The sequence below is a fragment of the Dipodomys merriami genome, unplaced genomic scaffold, assembly GCF_024711535.1.
Source record: "Dipodomys merriami isolate MVZ:Mamm:240054 unplaced genomic scaffold, mDipMer1.0.p SCAF_37, whole genome shotgun sequence".
NCBI lineage: Eukaryota > Metazoa > Chordata > Mammalia > Rodentia > Heteromyidae > Dipodomys > Dipodomys merriami.
Window position 1 is genome coordinate 20,266 of NW_027205270.1, and position 19,648 is coordinate 39,913.

The 19,648-nt window shown below is 41.5% G+C and overlaps 1 protein-coding gene across 1 annotated transcript in view; it reads right to left on the bottom strand.

Moving 5' to 3' along the window:
* Nucleotides 1–6,054: 6,054 nt before the first annotated feature.
* Tgfa (transforming growth factor alpha) overlaps nt 6,055–19,648 on the bottom strand; it is a 148,852-nt gene continuing 135,258 nt past the window's right edge. The window contains exon 6 of the mRNA XM_069988908.1: nt 6,055–6,128. Coding sequence (XP_069845009.1) covers nt 6,055–6,128 — 74 coding nt within the window. The remainder of the gene's footprint in view (nt 6,129–19,648) is intronic.

A 19,648-nucleotide genomic window follows, 5' to 3' on the forward strand; every position in this document is an offset into this window, starting at 1 on the left:
TACATTAAAAACTACAGCAAGAAAGATAAAACCTCTTATGTTTCTATCTTGGGGTTCATTTCGCTCAAAATAATCTTATATGGTACATAGTTTTTGACCTTTTCTGCTTGTTTTAGATATATACTAGTTATTGAAAATAAGGGAAATCATGGGACCTATGTTTCTTTGGGCTTGGCTTACTTCACTTAATATAATTTTTTCCAAGTCTTTCTATTTCCTAACAAATGGGGTGGTGTCATTCTTTCTGATGGAGGCATAGCATTCCATTGAAATACACTGAACTTAATCTCCATTACTACAATGGACATTGTAGTAATATTCAGGAATGAGGCCTTTGCTTAACTAATTAATGGGATTAGTGCCCTTAAAAAAGAGGCTTGATGGACAATCTGGAGGTTCCTCAGAAAACAAAACATAGACATATCCTTTCTTTCCTTTTTCTTTGTATCAGCTCTTCCCTCTCTCGCTCATTCCCTCTCTTCCATCACTGCCCTTGAGTTGCTTCACTTATTGTCATCAATGTCCAGTGCAACTGATGGGCCCCTCTGCTGTATTTTTTTCACCCACTTTCCACTGATTCTGTGCCCTCCTCTCAGCTTCCCTCAGATGTGTATGCGTATGGTATGATCCAACCATACTACTCCTATGTGTCTACCTGGAGCAACAGGAATCAGGATACAACAAAGACACATGCACTTTTATATTCATTGCTGCATTGTTCACAATAGCCAAGGTATGGAAACAATCAAGATGCCCCACTATAGATGAATGGATCAAAATTGTGGTACCTATGTACAATGGAATTTTACATGGCCATTAGAAAGGATAAACTAAGGCTGGGAATGTGGCTTAGTGGTAGAGTGCTTGCCTAGCATGCATGAAGCCCTGGGTTCAATTCCTCTTTACCACATAAACAGAAAAAGCCAGAAGTGGCATTAGCTGTGGTTCAAGTGGTAGAGTGCTAGTCTTGAGCAAAAGAGGCTCAGGGACAGTGTCCAAGCCCTGAATTCAAGCCCAGGATTGGCAAAAAAAAAAAAAAGGATAAAATAATGGCATTTTCAGGAAAGAGAACTAGAAAAAGTCATGTTGAGCAAGATAAGCCAGGATCAGAGAGACAAATGGCACATGGTCTCCCTCATATGCAGATGTTAGATGTTAGATTCAAAACGCAATGAGATATGACAAAGCAAACAGGACTCAAGACACCTATACACAGTGAAACTAGAAGAGGTCAGTCAGTCTCGGAAGAATAACACCAAATTGTAATACCCAAGAACCTCTTCATGTGTGGATAAAATAATATACAGACTGAAAAGAACCCCAAAGACAAGGAAACAAAGGACCTCTTCTTAATGTGTCTTATCATTTTTAGGTGACTCTATATTCTTTACCTTATATATGGTGTATACATGTGTACATCTGAGGGAATATGGGAGGAGGGCAAAGAATCAGTGGAAAGCGGGTGAAAAATACAGCAGAGGGGCCCATCAGCTGCATTGGACATGGATGAAAATGAGCTAAGCAACTCAAGGGCAGTAATAGGACGGAGGGAATGAGAGAGAAATAGGGAACAGGTGATACTAAGAAAAAGGAAAGAAATGTACATATCACCAATATGTAAGAAATAGTTTTATTGTTAAAGTTCATAGGGTTCATACGCTTTGTAGATTAAGATAATGATGATTATCACTGTGAAGGTTAAAATGTGTTTGTGACTTAGCTAAGCATAACTAGGCTGCAATAGTGTGAAATTTATGTGGTCACTTAATCTCAATAAAGAAATATTTGGAGAAAAAAGAAAAGAAGCTTGATGGAGCCTGATTGCCCCTCTGCCTTTTAAGGACATGTGTGGGTTCTTGCAGACACTGAATGTGCTAGCACCCTAGTTTACCTTAATTGTGGATCTCATCTCCCAGCCTCCAGAACTGAGAGCAGTAAGTTTAAGTTGTTCAAAAACTACCAGTTTAGTGTATTCTGTTATAGCAAAATAGATGTGACTAAACCCTTTGTTAACCTGAATTACTGAGAAGAATTGCCATTTTACAGATTATTCATTTGAATATAAAAATCTATGGTCAGCCCTCCATATCCTATCATATTGACTTGAAACAATAAAGGTCTATTTTTATTACAATACAGAGGCCAGAAGTTTGGAAAAAGGATCACTGAACCAAAATCTAGCTGTCAGTAGGTGCCTGCATCCCCACAGGCCAAAGGACAGAATCTACTCCTTGCCTCTTCTAGCCTCAGGTCACTGCTGCCTGAACCTTTCCAGTCTTTGCCTCAAGGTCACATGACTCTCCTTGTTGTCAGTCTCCTGCCTCCCCAGTAGGAGGACACTTAGAACTGCAATTAGGGCCCATTCAGATCACACAGGCTGATTTCCATAGGTCAAGATTTTAAATCGCAACTGCAAAATCACTTTTGACATTCACAGGTTGTGGGGGGTCAGAATGTAGATATACTGGGGCCATTATTTTCAGTATTACACTCCCTTAAGCGTGAGCCATACACAGTGAATTTTAACTGAAAAGTACAAGATAAAGAAAGGGGGAAAAGCTAGGCACTGGTGGCTCCTGCCTGTAATCCTCACTACTCAGAAGGTTGAGAGCTGTAGATTGTGGTTCAAAGCCAGCCAAGGGAAGGAAAGTCTGTGAGCCTCTAACCTCTAATATAAACTACTCAGACTATAGTAAGCTGGAAGTGGCGATGTGGCTCAAGTGGTAGAGTGCTAGCCTTGGGCAAGAAAACCTCAGGGACAGGGCCTAGGCCCTGAGTTCAAGCCTCAGGACTGGCATACACACACACAAAAATGGAGCAGGGAGGGAGAGGGGGAAGAGAAATTCATAGTAGAGAAATCAGACAAACACAAACTCAGCCAGGTGATCAAGTTCAACACCAACAGTGATAAGTCATGTTGATAGTATGTTCTTTTGGTATGATGTGATGAGAATGGCATCTGATCTCTTAAGACTACCCTACCCAAACCACAGAATCCCAGTGTAACTATGAGAAAAACATCAGCTAAATCCCAACTAAGGCGATGCTACAGAACACCTGACTTGTCCTTAGAGTTGCTGAGGTCATCAAAAACAACAGAAGTTTGAGAAACAGTTGCAGCCTACCACAGATTAAGGAGGCATGACTGGTATGTGTAATGAAATGAGGTATGCTGGACGGGGTCCTGAAGCAGGGAAAGGGCATTCCGTGATGAGGAAGGGAACTTAAATATTAAAAATATGAATTCTATGCAGTATCAATCTATCCATCTTTCATTTTTCTTTGCAATTAAATTAAATTAATTAAACAAACCATTCTAATGTACAATGTAAATAACAGGGGAACGCTGAGCACTTGTCTGTCATCCTACTACTTTGGAGGTTAAGGCAAGAGGATCTCTAGGCCAGGTCAGTTTGTGCTACATAGTCAGAACCTTTCTCAAAGCAAAAACGAGAAAGAAAAAAAAGAGAGAAAGGAAACTGGGTACATGGTAAGTATATAGAATCTCTACTGATTTCTTTTCTTTTTTTTTTCATAAACCTAAAACTGTTTGAAAAAGTTGTTATATGTACAAAGAAAAGAATATGGAAGCAAAACACCCAAAAACAAAAAACAGAAGAGGAAATGTTTATGACTAAGAAGTAAACGAAGATATATTCACACAAGTATTTGAGATAATGTGGATTTGTACATCCACTAGTGGGTCAGAACTGAGAAAATCTCAAACACAGGCACCAGGAGACAGGTGCAGCAATGTCACTGCAGCACCATGGAAGAACAAAACACTGAAAACAACCTCTACAATTAGCAAGGAGGAGATTAGAAAAAATGTAGTGTGTTCCCATAATGGAATATTGCAGAGCAGAGAAAACAGGACTATGACAAAATGTACCAACATGGATGGATACTAGTAAAAAAATGTCAAGTAAAAAGAGCAAATCCTGAAAGACTTATCTATCTATCTATCTATCTATCTATCTATCTATCTATCTATCTATCTATCTATCTATCTAGATTAATATGTATATATAATATAGATTTATATATATCTCAATATATCATTTTCTAAAGGCAAAAAGCTAACAATACACAGACAATATATTGTTTGGCCTTGAATATCTCTATCTCTAAGATGCATATACAAGCAAGGGAATATGGCCATATATACACACGTATATTCATATATATGGATATATATGAGATATGGCTATATAATAAACACATACATGGAGAAATTCTTAACATATTTATTTAAGTATTAAACACAAATTAAATCTGACAAAATGACAAGAATGAAGCAGGGTATTATTGGTGGAAAAAACGAACAAGTAAGTACAATGAAGTAGAAAGTCCTAGTACCCCCAAGTTTCTATTGGCTTTTCCTTTGTGATATGGTCTATCAAGTCAGTGGGAATCATTTTGCCCTCAACAAAGCCACTGTGGCTGTGGCCTCCCAAGATGTGAGAGAGAAAGCAGGGAGTGGGGTGGGCATGGAAAGGACTCTTCATTAAAATAATCTGAGCTGGCATCAGTGGCTCACGCCTGTAATCCTAGCAACTCAGGAGGCTGAGATCTGAGGATCTTGGTTCAAAGCCAGCCTGGGCAGGAAACTCCATGAGACTCTTCTCTCTAATAAACCACTCAGAAAACTAGAAGTAGCGCTGTGGCTCAAGTGGTAGGGTGCTTGCCTTGAGCTGAAAAGCTGAGGGACAGCACCCAGGTCCAGAGTTCAAACTCCAGGACTGACAAAAAAAAAAAAAACAAAAAAAAACCTGAGTTCCAGTGGAGACATTTCAAAATCAAATCTCGAGTCCACTCACTTCTGTAACCCCTCCTTGCAGGAATTAATTGCTTAGCACATCTCAGCATTGGAATGCTTATGATCTGCCGGCCCCTGTGTCTAGAACAAGCTAGGGCTGCCCAGAGCCCAGGAACTCAGGCCTCTCCTGAAAAGCTCGGTTGGTTTCCTCTGGTCCTCACCAACTCGCCATTCTCATGCTGCTTCTACTTGTCTTCAGCAGCCTTCACTGCTGCTCACCTTAACGTCCTGCTCAGTCTTATCCATGCCTCCCATCTTTGTAAACGCTCTGTCTCAGTCTTCCTTCACTCAACCAGGAATCCTTTAAGACAAGTCCAAGCACATTCCTGGGAGAGGTGGCCATTCCTCTTTTCAGAGCCCTCATGGTCTCTGTGGATATTCCTCCAGGGCAGCCTTTAGCACCACAGCATAGAAGCTAGTTTGTCTTTCCCTCTGGCTACTGAGCTCTTATGGGGTTCTTATTCATCAATAATAATAATAATAATAATAATAATAATAATAATAATAATAATAATAATAATAATAATAATTACTGTTATTTGCCAGTCCTGGGCTTAAACTCAGGGCCTGGGCAATGTCCCTAAGCTTCTTTAGCTCAAGACTAGCATTCTATCCCTTGAGCCACAGCACCACTTCTGGCATTTTCTGTTTATGGTACTTAGGAATCAAATCCATGGCTTCATGCATGCTAGGCAAGCACTCTACCACTAAGCCACATTCCCAGCTCTTATTATTATTTTTGTGTACTGGTACCATGGTTTGAACTCAGGACCTTGGTGTTTGCTTGACTTTCTTGCTTACAACTGGCAAGTTACTACTTGAACCAGGCTTCCAGTCCAGCATTTTGCTGGTTAATTGAAAATGGAGCCCTATAGACTTGTCTGCCTAGGCTGGCTTTGAAATGCAATTCTCTAGATCTCAGCTTGTTGAGTAGCTAGAATTACAGATGTAATCCACCAGAGTCCAGCTTCACTCATGCATTTTTAAAGTCCAGAGTGCTGGTAAGAAGTTAACTTATGAGTAAAGGAAAGTCATAGCCATGGTTCATCTTCAATTACAAGCTAAAGGGAAGAGAGGAATCTGGTGCCATGGAGCAAGATGTGCATCGAAACCATTCCTAGGTGAAGCAGAGGCCAAACTCTCATATTGGCCTCCTCTTGGGTGAAGGAAAACAAATCAGTGAGGGGCAGATAGGGTGAGCTGTACCAGGAATTGGCATGACATAGGAGGAGTGCTTAGTGGTGAGGGTTCCCAGCCTGGGATGCCTCAGGAACTTGTCTGCACACAGATGAGGTCATTTGCTGCACACCTGTAAAAATGAAAGGCGGGGTTAACCACAGCTTGTGTCTTCACATCTTCTTGCCCAGCCCCACCCTGCCATGGTGCTGATGGGTTGTTCCCAAAACACTTGCCAGAGGGTGGGTGATGGTGTTTGCTTAGAAACAGCTCCAGAAACCAGGCCTGACATTGGCAATAAACATTTAGCAGTGGTCTGGAAGCCACAGACACCTGGATCATCCCCAGAGAGTTTTGTGGTACCCAGGATTGAACTCAAGGTGTCATGCTTGCCAGGCAAGCATTCTACCACTTGAGCCACACCCCTAAATCAAATTCCCAGAGATTGTGATTTAATTGGCCTGGGCGGGGAACAAGGAGAGCGCCTGTAAAAGGCTTCCTTGGTAGATTGTGGAGTCAGTGCTGAGAACCACAGTTCTATTAGATGCATTCTTATGCTGCTTGGATGAGAAGAAGCTGTTCTGCAGATAGATTGAGGGCTGGCTCTTATGGAAATTATAGGCAGGGCCCAATTCAGTGGTTAGGGCCTGCTATAGTTTGGATCTTGGGTGTTATAGGTTGGGTCCCTAGTCCACTGTCCTATTAGGAGGGTGCTCTTGGCATTGTGACCTTGTGGGAGGAAGTTAGGTTATTGGGTGTATGCTCTTGAAGGGAAGCCCAGTCCCAGGCCCACCTATTTCTCTCTTTTTGCTTCCTGGCTGCCAATAAGCAAGCAGATTTTTTGGTCATATGATCACACTCTCATATACTGCCTCACCATAGGCCCCAAAGAAGTGGGGCCAACTGACCATGGGCTGAAACTTCCAAAATTGTGAGATTAAAAAAGCTTTCCCACTGGGCAAATGGGCAAGTTGAACTCCCACACATGCCAGTCCCCATCTCTGTACCAAAGCACAGAATCATCTTAAGATCACACTTGTAATCCCAGCTACCTAGGGATATGAGATCTGAGGATTGTGGTTCAAAACCAGCCTGGCCAGAAAAGTCTGAGAGACTTTATTAACCAGCAAAAAAGCTGGACTGGGGGAGTGGCTCAAAGTAGTAGTGGAGTAGTAGTAGTAGTAATAGTAGTAGTGGCTCAAAGTAGTAGCCAAGTGAGAGTATGGGGTCCTGAGTTCAAGAGCTAGTACTGGAACTAAATAAATTAATAGAATGAAATAAATTTTCCCTGTTGTTAAAGTTGGTTATCTCAAGTAGTTTTGTTACAATGATGGGAAAATAATTAACACAGGTGCCTGTCAAGGTTTTTATACTCTAAGACAGGAGTTAACACAGTTTTCCTGTAAAGGGCTAGATAGTACACATTTTATGTTTCATGGTCCATTTGGCTTCTGTCACAACTATTTAACTATGGTGCAGTAGTTTGACAAGGGCCACAGATAATATTTGATTGAACATAGCTGTGTTTTAAAAAATTCCATTTATGGATTGAAATTTCAGTTTCAAATAGTTTTTTTTTTGTGCCATGAAATTAAAAAAGAAATATATCTTGATATATCTTGGGGGCCAGGTCTCACTGTGTAGCCCAGGTTGGTCTTGAAATTATGATCCCCCTGTATCAGTTTCTTTTCTTGGTCTGGTCATGGGGCCTGAACTCTGGGCCTGGGCGCTGTCCCTCAGCTCTTCAGCTCAAGCCTAGCACTCTACCACCTGAGCCACAGCGCCACTCCTGGATTTTTTCTTTCTGCTTATGTGGTGCTGAGGAATCGAACCCAGGGCCTCATGCATGCAAGGAAAGTGCTCTACCACTGAGCCACCTTCCCAGCCCCCTGTATCAGTTTCATGAGTGCTGGGACTACAGATGTAGACCACCACACCTGGCATGAAATAGTTTCTTAAAAGTCAAATTTGTTTTTCAGCCATTAAAAATGTGAAAACCAAGCCTGGTGTTGATAGCTCAAATCTGTAATCCTAGCTACTCAAGGAGGCTGAGATTGAGGATCACAGTTCAAAACCAGCCTGGGCAGGAAAGTCCATGAACCTTTTTATCTCCAATAACTACTCAGGAAGTGGTACTGAAGTGGTACTGTGGCTCAACTGGTAGAGCGCTAGCCTGGAAAGAAAAAGCTTAGGGACAATGTATAGGCCCTGAGTTCAAGCTCCAGGACTGGTGTGCGTGCACACACATGCATACACAGTGAAAACCATTCTGAGCTTGTGCATTATATATGAACAAAAATAACATAAAAACATGGTGGGCTGTATTTGGCCTACCAGTTCCCTGTCCTAAGAGATAGATGATATCTGTTCCTTACAGCTAAGTACACAGCAAATACTTCCTCTCCCGTACCTTCCCATTTCTCCACTAGCAAAGGCCTCACACCAGCTCTTAGCCTTTAGGAGTCCCATTCAAGTCAAGAATGCTGTCTTTTAAATCTGGCAATGTCATCCTGAAGGAAAGATGCTCAAGTGCACATGGACAGGGGTTGGTTTTCGGCTCTTTGAGTTGCATGTTTTCTCAAGGATGCTGTAGCAGGATTTGAGCAGCAAGATTGTGACCATACCTATGCATCCTTAATGGGACAGACTTTAGTTTGAGTGACAGTTTACCAGTTGTCTCATTCAGTTAGTTCTATCTTCCTGGTTTAGTACTTGGAATATAGGAGGTTAGTGAAGAGGGGATGGCAAGAGTTGCTGGAAGCTAAGTGACACAGAGAGCTTCCCAGGAAGAGTGTTAGTTTGGATTCTCTCAGTTGAATGCTTCTCAGAACATATGAAACTCTCAGTGGAGGTCCTGAACCACAAAGGAAGCTAAGGAGAGCTACGTGATTGTTTAGCTGGAGATGTTTTCATGATTAGCATCCAAGCTTATTGAAATTTTGACGTTGAAATGGCTTAAATGGATTAGGTTTTATTTATTCATTGCATTGCATGGATACAATATGCATAATTCTATGTTCCACTCCTTTTGTTTTTGGTGCTCTGTGGGACCTAGAGTCTCATGGCTGTTAAGCAGCACTCTAACACTTAGCTGTATCCCGACCTGCAATTTCCGTCTCAGCACAGGGAAAGCAGCGCAACAGTGTGCTATCAAGACCCCAAGATGGTGTGCTTTAGTGCAGGGAGGGGGGCTGGAGGTATGTGTGAAAGAGTTAGCTCATCTTCCTACATAACCTCTCAAAGGTCTGAGGGTTTTTATAGTTTTTTATAGTTAAGGTCATGTTTGAAGAAACTCACCATCCATGTGAGAAATCCAAAGTTGTCAGCATCTCCCCTGCCCTTGTCAGTTGCGAGGCTTGAACTTGGGACCTGGGTGCTGTTCCTGAGCTCTTTTGGTCAAGACTAGCACTCTACCACTTTGAGCCACAGTACCATTTCCAGTTTCCTGGTGGTTAATTGGATATAAGAGTCTCACAGATGGAAGTGGCGCTGTGGCTCAAGTAGTAGAGCGCTTTCCTTGAGCTGAAGAGCTGAGGGACAGCGCCCAAGTCCAGAGTTCAAGCCCCATGACCGACAAAAAAAAAAATAAAAAAAAGAGTCTCACAGACGTTTCTGCCCTGGCTGGCTTTGAACTTCGATCCTCAGATTTCAGCCTCCAGAGTAGTTGGGATTATAGGTGTGAGCTTCCAGTGCTCGGCTCCTATCCTTAATTGTTAAGATCTTTGCTAAGAAATTAAAAGACTGGCTAGGACTGAACAAATTGTCTCTTTTACATATTCTAGTTTGATTTCTTTCAGTTGAGAGCTTCTGATTGCTTTTTTTAAATTTAAACCAACCATATTTATTCTTCAAAGGCTGGGAAACCTCTTAAATTCTGTTTCCCCATACAACTCTAGATGTACTTTACAGCAATAATGAATGTAAAAGAGGCATCAGTGGGTGCATTTTCACTTAGCTCAGATCTAGTAGGAAAAGCAAATTGGCTGTAGATGCAGCCTTGGTTTCTGCCAGGTGCCAGGGAAACAAGGGTGGGAGACCCTGTCTACTGGAGTTGGTCAGTGCCAGGCTCTGGGCCTCCAATGATGATCCTTGAGAGGTTCTGTCCTGAAGGTGTTAAAGTAGAGGATATTGTGGCACTCTGGGGAGCTGAGAGAGGTCAGTAAGGAATCACCCACTACCAGGTTTTTTCATGGTCAAGTAGAGAGAGATGCTTTTTTTTTTTGGTTGTTGTTATGGGTCTTGAACTCTGGGCCTGGGCTCAGAGCTCTTCAGCTCAAGGCTGGTGCTCTACTACTTGAGCCACAGTGCTACTTCTGGTTTTCTGATGGTTCATTGGAGATAAAAGTCTCACGGAAATTCCTGCCTGTCTGGCTTGGAGCCATCATCCTCAGATCTCAGCCTACTGAATAGCTAGGATTACGGGTGTAAGCCACCAGCGCCCAGCACTTTTTGTGTGTCTGTGTGGTTTCAAAAGTTCCCTGGAAACATATCCAGCCAAATCTCTGATTTTTTTTTTTTACAGTATCCAAATAAAATATATAAAATAGAGTGCTTACTACATTCCAGTGCATCATATAGGTTCCCTCACCAGCATTGAGGAATGATGAGACCTTGAGCTAGTTCCTGCCTCTCCTCAGGATCCGTATCTGCACCTGCCTTGAGTAGGAGGTGTGGCTCAGGTGGTAGAACACCAGCTAGTGAGTGAAAGCAAGTGTCAGATAGCAGGTTTCAGTTCCAAGCTCAGACACAAACAACATTAACAAACAAACCAACCCCAAATACCCATAAAACACCAACCTTATAGGGTTGTAGTGAGACTTGGAAACTGATGACTTCCATTTATTGAATCCTCATCACATCCCAGTTATTGCCTTAAATGTTTTACTCACTTAATTTGTATATATGTGCATGTAAATAAACATTTATTTAGAAAAGTGAAGTTGTATAGTACATATATTTCTTCTCCTCTTGCCTCTCCTCCTTTCTTCTCTTCCCCTCTTGCCTCTCCTCATTCCTTCTCCCTTCTCCTCCTTTCCCCTGTCCTCCTTCTTTACCCTATCCTTCTCCTTTGCCTCCTTGAGACAGGGTACTATGTGGCTCAGGTTGGCCTGGGACTTATGGTCCTCTTGCCCTAGTCTCCTTACTGCTGGGATCACAGGCATTCACACAGTGTCCAGCTGCTTTTTCATTTAATACACACCACTTGTTAGTGACACTAAAAATACTTACCTCTGATCACTTTTAGTGACTTTATATAATATCTTAATATTAATGTGCTATAATTTATTTAATTCCCCATGGATGGACATTTATGTAGTTTCTGGCTTTCTTCTATTAAAACGTTCTGAGGAATAACCTTGTGGGTAAAAGTCTCCCCTGTTTTACACTGACTTCCTCAGGATTCTAGTTGAGATAGTTGAAATGGCATTTTTAAATAGCCTAGTTCTTATCTTTTTAAAAATTATTTATTTTTGTTTATGTGGTACCAAGGAATCAAACCCAGGGCCTGCATGCTAGGAAAACACTCTACCACTAAGCTACATTCCTAGCCCCAAATGGCACTTTTAAATCATGTCTTATATGCTCCAGGAGGAAGTTGTCTATTCACATTTTTTCAAGCAATTCATGAGAGTCTCTAGTCTTCTTACCCTTGTACTGTGGGGTTTTCTACCTGAAACTCAATATGATGGTACGACATTGGTATTTCCCTGGCATAACATTTCATCAGCTTTTGGATAAATTGATCCTCATCTTTTGTTTATATTTTCATGTATACCTCACAGTATTCCCTCAGGATAAATTCCTAGAGGTGAAATCACCAGGTTAAAAGCAATTCCTACTTTATGGCTTTTATAATAGCACCAAATTATCCTCCAGGAAAATTGCAACTAATTGCCATGTCTTTTGTCTTAGAACATCCAGAGATAGATACAAGCCATAACAGGGATGCAGGTTTTGGGGGTGCAAGTAGGCTGCTGGCTGATCAGGCACAATCTCTTAAATTATCAGATTGTGTGGTGGCCCAAAGAGATATATGGGTAAGGCAGAATACTAGCATAGCAGGCAGGGCAGGGACCTCAGAGTCTCTGGGCAGAAGCAGTTAATAGCCAGTAGGGAAGTACAAGTCACATTCATAGAGGATCTTACTTTACCTGCAGCACTGCCACCTATCCATCCTGCTCATGGCTCTACAGTGCACCTTCCATTATCCTGAGGTTGGTGTTTGTCATTGCTTGACTTGCTGCATGGTTTTCTTTAGTCAAATACTTGATCATTTTGGTTTTCCCTTTTTGTGTTTTTCTTTATGATGTTACCAAACATTTTTCACCTTGATTGCCTTATTAATTAAACATATTTTCCTTAGTTTATTATGTAAGTTTCAGCTTTAACTGAGGTATTTTTTAACCCTAGGAAGAAAATTTAAATATTTTAAATGTTTATATGGTGAAATGTATCGATCTTTTTTCTTTTCTTTTCCTTCCTTTCTTTCCTTCCTTCCTTCCTCCCCCCTCCCTCCTTCCTTCCTTCCTTCCTTCCTTCCTTCCTTCCTTCCTTCCTTCCTTCCTTCCTTCCTTCCTTCCTTCCTTCCTTCCTTTTGTCAGTTGTGGGCCTTGAACTCTGGGCCTGGGCACTGTTCCTCAGCATTTCAGCTCAAGGTAAGCGCTCTACCTCTTGAGCCACAGTGCCACTTCTGGTTTTCTATGGTTTATTGGAGATAAGAGTCTCATGGACTTTCCTGCTGGGCTGGCTTTGAACTGTGATCCTCAGATCTCAGCCTCCTGAGTAGCTAGGATTACAGGTGTGATCCACTGGCACCCGGTTATGGTTTCTGTCTTGTTATCTTATGGATTAAGGTTATCCCTTCAAGATTGCATAAATTTGTTTACTTGTGTGTGTGTGTGTGTGTGTGTGTGTGTGTGTGTGTGTGTGTGTGTGTGTGTGTGTGTGTGTGTGTTGGTCCTGAGGTTTGAACTCAGAACCTCTGCACTATCCTTGAGCATTTTTGCTCAAGGCTGGTGCTCTGCCACGTTAGCCACAGCTCCACTTCTGGCTTTTTCAGTGGTTAATTGGAGATAAGAGTCATATAGACCTTCCTGCCTAGATTGGATTGAACTGTGATCCTCAGATCTCAGCTTCCTGAATAGCTAGGATTACAGGGGTGATACACTGGTGCCCATTTTGTATCTACTTTTTATTTCAGATTTTCATTTTATGCACTTAAATCTTTGTGCTTGTTTGAAGTATGACATATGGTATGGTTATAGTTCTTCCTTGCCCTCCCTGTGGACTCACAATGCTTTCCTCAGATAATTTAATATCATAAAATACTCATATATACTTCAATGTGTTCCTGACATTTCTACTTGGTTCTTCTGAGTTATTTGTCTAAGTCTACCCTGTCATTCCACATTATTTTTTGATCTTTTAGTCTTATAACCTATTTTTTGGTCAGTCATTAGGTTTGAACTCTGGGCCTGAGCGCTGTCTCTGAACTTATCAGCTCAAGGTGAGCACTCCCTCATTTAAGCCACAGCACCACTTCTGGTTTTCTGGTGGTTAATTGGAGATAAGAATCTCATGAACTTTCCTGCCCCTGTTGGTTTTGAACTGTGATCCTCAGATCTCAGCCTCCCAAGTAGCTAGGATTACAGGCATGAGCCACTGGCACCCAGCTCTCTTATAACCTATTTTATTTGATAGGGTAAACATTAAATGAGCCTCATTTTTACATATATCTTTGTTATTTTATATCTGTTATTTTTGGCTGAACTTCCAAATAACATTGGGTTTCAAATAAGGCCACACTAAAGCTACCAGCACAAGCATGTTCATTGCAGCTTTTTTTCATAGCTAAGATATGGAATCAACCCAGATGTCCCTCAGTGGATGAATGGAAATGTGGTATATATACACAATGGAAGTCTATGCTTTCATCAGAAAGAATGACATTGCCCCATTTGTAAGGACATGGAAAGACTTGGAAAAAAGTTTATTAAGTGAAGCAAGCCAGACCCCAAGAAACATAGGCTGCATGGTTTTCATCATTTTTAATAACTAGAATATGCCTAGGATACAATATAAAATGATGCTTATAGAAATGAACTCCAGGAAATGGAAACAAGAGATTTTTTAGTGTACTATTTGCAGTTATTGCTTTTTACTTTCTTTCTAGTTTCTTCTTTGGTTTATTCCATGTTCTCACTCTTTTTTTTAATTTCTGTATCCTTTGTCTTGTATATAAGTTTTGATTTGGGGAAGGAAGGGGAATCACAGAAATAGTGGGACAAAAGGAGCACCAAGCAACAGTGATACTCACTAGATACTGTGTCGTAAATTAACTTTACAACTTGGGGGGAAAAGTGAATTGGGGAAGGGAGTAGGAGAAAATGAAGGAGGGGATAACACTGTTTGAAAAGAAATGTATTCATTACCTTACTTATGTAACTGTAACCCCTCTGTACATCACCTTTACAATAAAATTAAAAAAAGAAGATTCCATTTGTATTTCAATTAGTAATAAATTTAGTTTTTGATTTTTTAAACACTACTGGGGAGTGAACCCAAGGTTTCTGTTATGCTAGACAAGTGCTCTACCACTGCTCTACAACTCCAGTCTCAAACTTATAAAATGACATCTTTTTCTAAGCAGCCTCTCTAGTACACTCCATTTCCTTGACTACCACCAAGTAAGACACCATCAAGAAATTGTGTCCTCTCGTATCTTTCCTAGCAGTTCATGAGAGTTCCTGGCTTCTATTCTTGTAAAATGCAGGAACTTCTGCCTGAAATTCTACATTTGATAGTAGGGAATCAGTAGTATCCTATGAATTCAAATTCGTATTAATTAGTGTCATAAGAAACTCCTTCAGATTTTGGATGTGTCTAGATTTCAGAACGAGCAGATGTGTGAGCATCAAACCAAAACATGACATGCAACTGTCAATGATTCTCCTCAATCACTTTTAGCCATTAACTGTAATTACAGTGACAGTTATGGGAAATGCATTATTTAACATACATAGAAATTCTGAGGTCCTTTGAACTATGATCCTGAATAGGTAGGATTACATGTGTAAGCCACAGGTGCCCAGCTATTTCTTACATTTAATAAATAGTTGTAGGGCTGGTAATACAGCTTAGTGGTGGAGTGCTTGTCTAGCATGCATGAAGCTCTGGGTTTGGTTCCTCAGAACCACATAAACAGAAAAAGCTACAAGTGGAACCATGGCTCAAGTGGTAGAGTGCTAGCCTTGAGCAAAAGAAGCTCAGGGACAGTGCCCAGGCCCTGAGTCCAAGTCCCAGTACTGGGACTTGTTCCAGTTGTGGCATGTTCTTCCACATTCTGTGCTGCCTTTGGAACCTGCACACCCTGATGTGCTTCTGGGCTTCTGGGGTACAACTAGTCCTGGCAGGAGGAAGCATAAAGGAAGTTGATTTTGGCCTAATTAGATTGTTCATGAAGCTCAAGTACCTGTTGTGTCTAAAGCCTTTTAAGGGATAACTCTAGGTACTATCATCATCATCATCATCATCATCATCATCATCATCATCATCATCATCATCATCATCATCATCATCATCATCAGCATTAGCATCATCATCATTTTGACTAGATCAAGGTAATTCAAGCCAAATCACCATGGTTGTAGATGATGAACCTAAAGGAAGTCATTGTATATCAGGGAATGTGTGAGTTTGGCTCTTCTGGAAACAAATGCCATGATGGAATCAGAAAAGCAACGGATGTACTGGGGGATCCTTGAGAAGGACAAAGGGGAGAGGAAGCAGGCGTGGCTGGGAAGATCCTTCAGATCATGCTGACACCAGCGAAAGGAACGTGGGAATGAGGAATTGCACAGGAAAGCCTCAGACTTAACCTCTGAGAAAATCTTTCAGGATGGAGGGGAGTCTTCAAACAAGAGTGTTGCTGAAAATGTCCTTTAACAGGCTATAGTGGGCCAGTTCAAAATCCTTGGTTTGCTCAGTGACTTGCTGGGAGTAGCCTGTTTAACATGTGCCTTGTGAATGCTGTGCAGATCTTCAGGGTGCAGCGAGTGGAGGCTGTCCACTAGCTATAGCCTTGCAGCAGGGGAGTGGGATGGGAATTTCAGAGACTGATAAGAGCTAACCAGAGAGGGGGCTCTATGTGGCTCAACCCAGCAAGATTTGTTCTTTTGGGAAGAACAGTTCCCTGTTTCTGAGGATAGATGCACTCTTCAGTCCTCAGTGATGCTTTCACTCAGGTGGCACGATTTCTGGGAATTTGGAAATTTCACCTGGTCTAGTGTTTTCCACAGAGCACGCCACGTGTATTGGGTATATGGTGGGTGAGATAAGTGTTTGATTTTTACCTAGACCTCTGAATCAGCATATCTTGAGGAAATATCAATGGAAGCAATTAAGGCACAAATGGAAATGTATCTCATGTTCATATGTTGAAAGACAATATTGTTAAAATCAGCAAACTTAGGATGAAGTCTGGCTGAATAAATGCTCCCCCTCCCCAGCCTTTCTACATTCTAAGCACCTGCATTTCAACCTCTAATACTTTAATTAACTGCGTTTAGCTGGAAGCAAGCTGGAAGTTAATATTTTGGGCCTTAGTTTGTGACTTCAAAGCAAAAGTTAAATTCCTCTCTTAGCTTCAGAGTCCTCTGCTTCTTTTTCTACTTTGTCTCTCTTTATTTGAAATCTTGTATATGGGCATGTTAAAACAGCATGTTAAAACAAACAAACAAACAAACAAACAAACTGTTGCAGTGAAATGAAATAGTAAGTGCTCAATACATTTTGTTGATTGATAGCCTGGGTATTCAAAAGAGACCATTGAAAACAGGAGCAAAGCCGCGTATTAAAAGCCAGGAGCTTCCCAGTGAGCTTGCCTCACTTCAGAGTCTAATATGAAAGCTGTTTTATAAATTGTGCTAATGAAGTGGGCTGGAGGGAGGAGGCAGGACTAATCATCACAGGACTGCTATGGGCCAATAAATGCTCTACTAGTGATGCTCTTTGCCTGAAAGAGGTTTTTCCCTTTGTGGCTTTATCAGAGGCTGTGGGCTGGCAGCTGGACACACTGCTTTCCTGTGCAGGCACAGAGACTCTCTGTCAGGCTGCTCTCTTTAGGGGTGAGGATGGAGGAAGAAGTAGAGGCCCATGGGGTCTGTCCAACTCTGAAGTAGCAGGCAAGCCAAGCAAACTTCACTGTCACATATAAGTGTGCAGAAGCACCAGGCTGATGGCTCTTGCAGCTTTGTCTGTTACCTTTATTTGCTGGCTTTTTTTTGATGCTGTAGGTGGTTTTTATTTTTTAATTTTTAATTATTTTTTATTGTGAAAATACTGTACAAAGGGGTTACAGTTACATGAGCAAGGTAATGAGTACATTTCTTATCCAGCATTGTTGCCTCCTTCTTTGTTTTACCCCTACCATCCCTTCCCTCCCTTCCCTCCCACCTCCTCAGCTACACCCCCACCCCCATCCCCACACCCCGAATCCCCCATCCCCACCTAAATTATAAAGTTTGTTTTCCGACATAGCGTCTTGTACATCTCCTTGTTGCAATGGATCAATCTGTATACCTATTTAAACAATTTGTTTTTTTTCCTTCCCCTCCCCAAATTATACCAACATCATTTTTGCTTGCTTTTAAAACATACAATATTGCTATACCAATCCAGGCTGGCCTGGAACTCATGATTGTTTTGCCTCAGTCTTTGGAATGCTAGGATTACAGGCATGAGCACAGCACCCAGCTTCCATCTTTATTTCACTTAGAATGCTTAGATAAGAGGAAGCTGTGTTTTTTGGTGAAGGACAGCATTTCTAGGAATCTGCCTGCGTGGGACATGGTGTCCCCGGGTGGGTTAAAGGCAGCTGCTGCTTGGGTCAGGTTGCTTAGATGGGAGGTTGTGTTCTCTGAAAGAGTCCTCAGAGGCTATTTTCTAGAGAATTTGTCTTTAGGGCTATTTGGGCAGGCTGTTTCTGTGGTAATAGTCCTTGGTTTATAGCTTTATTTGGAACCCAATATAATGACTCAGTGACCCATTCTTTGGGCCCTAGCCCTGGTCTAACACCTCTTGGACCAGCCTCAGGAGTTTTTCTTCTCAGAGCCTCCTGTCTATAGAGATTCGCCAGAGAGCTGAGGACTACATGATATCTCAAGTGATTTTTTCCCCCCAAACATGTTCTCCCTTGGGAAGAATTTATATTAATTAATGAAGGAATTGCTATGTGTCTATCCCTTACTGTATGAGATCCCCAAGGATGATCCATTGAGAATAAGCATCCTAAGATCTCTATTTATATTTTCATTTCCAATCCAGGAATTAAGAAAATTTAGTTTACTGAATGGGAAGTAGCACTGTATGTCTGGCATGTAAAGTATCTTGCACTAAGTCAGACTTTTTGTGACAGTGACCACATACCTGACATGACAATGCAAGGGAGAAAACCTTTATTTGGGTGTATGATTTTGGAGGTTTTGGTGCAAAGGCCCTGTGGACTCTGTTCCTGTGGTGCGGTAGAACATCATGGCAGTAGGAAGGGACCAAGAACCAAATATAACCTCCAAAGCCATGCCCTCCATTGACGACTTCCTCCAGCTAGTCTCCAGCTTCTAAATTTCCACCACCTCCCAAAAGAAAAGAGCATCACCAGCTGGGAACCAAGTGATTAATACCTGAGTCTGTGGGGAACAGTCCCTACTGAAACCATAACATGCTCTCAGGTAGAATGGGGTTCCAGGCATCCAGAAAGTTAACGGTAGCACCCTCACACTTTAGTGCATCCATTTTTAGCATATTAAAGGAGTAACAATACATTTAGTAGATTTATGGGTGGTAAAATAGAAAAACAAGTGGCTTAAAAAAAGGCATGAGTTGCTGTGCACTGGTGGCTCATACCTGTGATCCTAGCTACTTGGGAGGCTGGGATTTAAGGATCACAGTTCAAAACCAGCCAGGGCAGGAAAGTCTATGAAACTCTTAGCTCCAATTAAATACCCAAAAGCTGGAAGTGGAGCTGTGGCTCAAGTGGTAGAGTGCTAGCTTTGAGCAAAAGAGCTCAGAGACTGTGTTCAGGCTCTGAGCACAAGCCCCAGGATGGGCGCACACACACACACACACACACACACACACACACACACACACACACACACGATGTGAAATGCAAATGGAAGCAACACAGACAGATATTAGGAGGAGGATACCACTACAAGGATCAGATGGCTCCAGTGGCTGCGTTATAAGGCAAAATCCAATGACAACTCAGACTGGATGAGACACTGGTTATAAAAGGTGAAAGTTGGTTTAAAAAAAGACTATTTGAAATATGGACTCTTCAATCTTTCTTTGTACACTACCTTTATTAAATCCAGGTATATCTCTTTAACTTCTATTTTCTGCAGAGCTTGTATTAAAGGATGTTAAATTTTGACAAATGAATTGGGTTAGAGTAGATCAGTGTTTAGGGTTAATTTTAGAGTTAGGTGTCAGATTTTGGGTTAGGGTTAGGTCTAGATTAAGTTTGGGATTAGGTTTAGGCAGTGGATTAGGATTAGAGTTCAGTTTAGTGTTATACTTAGGGTTAAATTTATGGTTAGCTCTAGGAATAGGGTTTGGATTGATCAGGGGTTAGGGCTAAATTTTGAATTA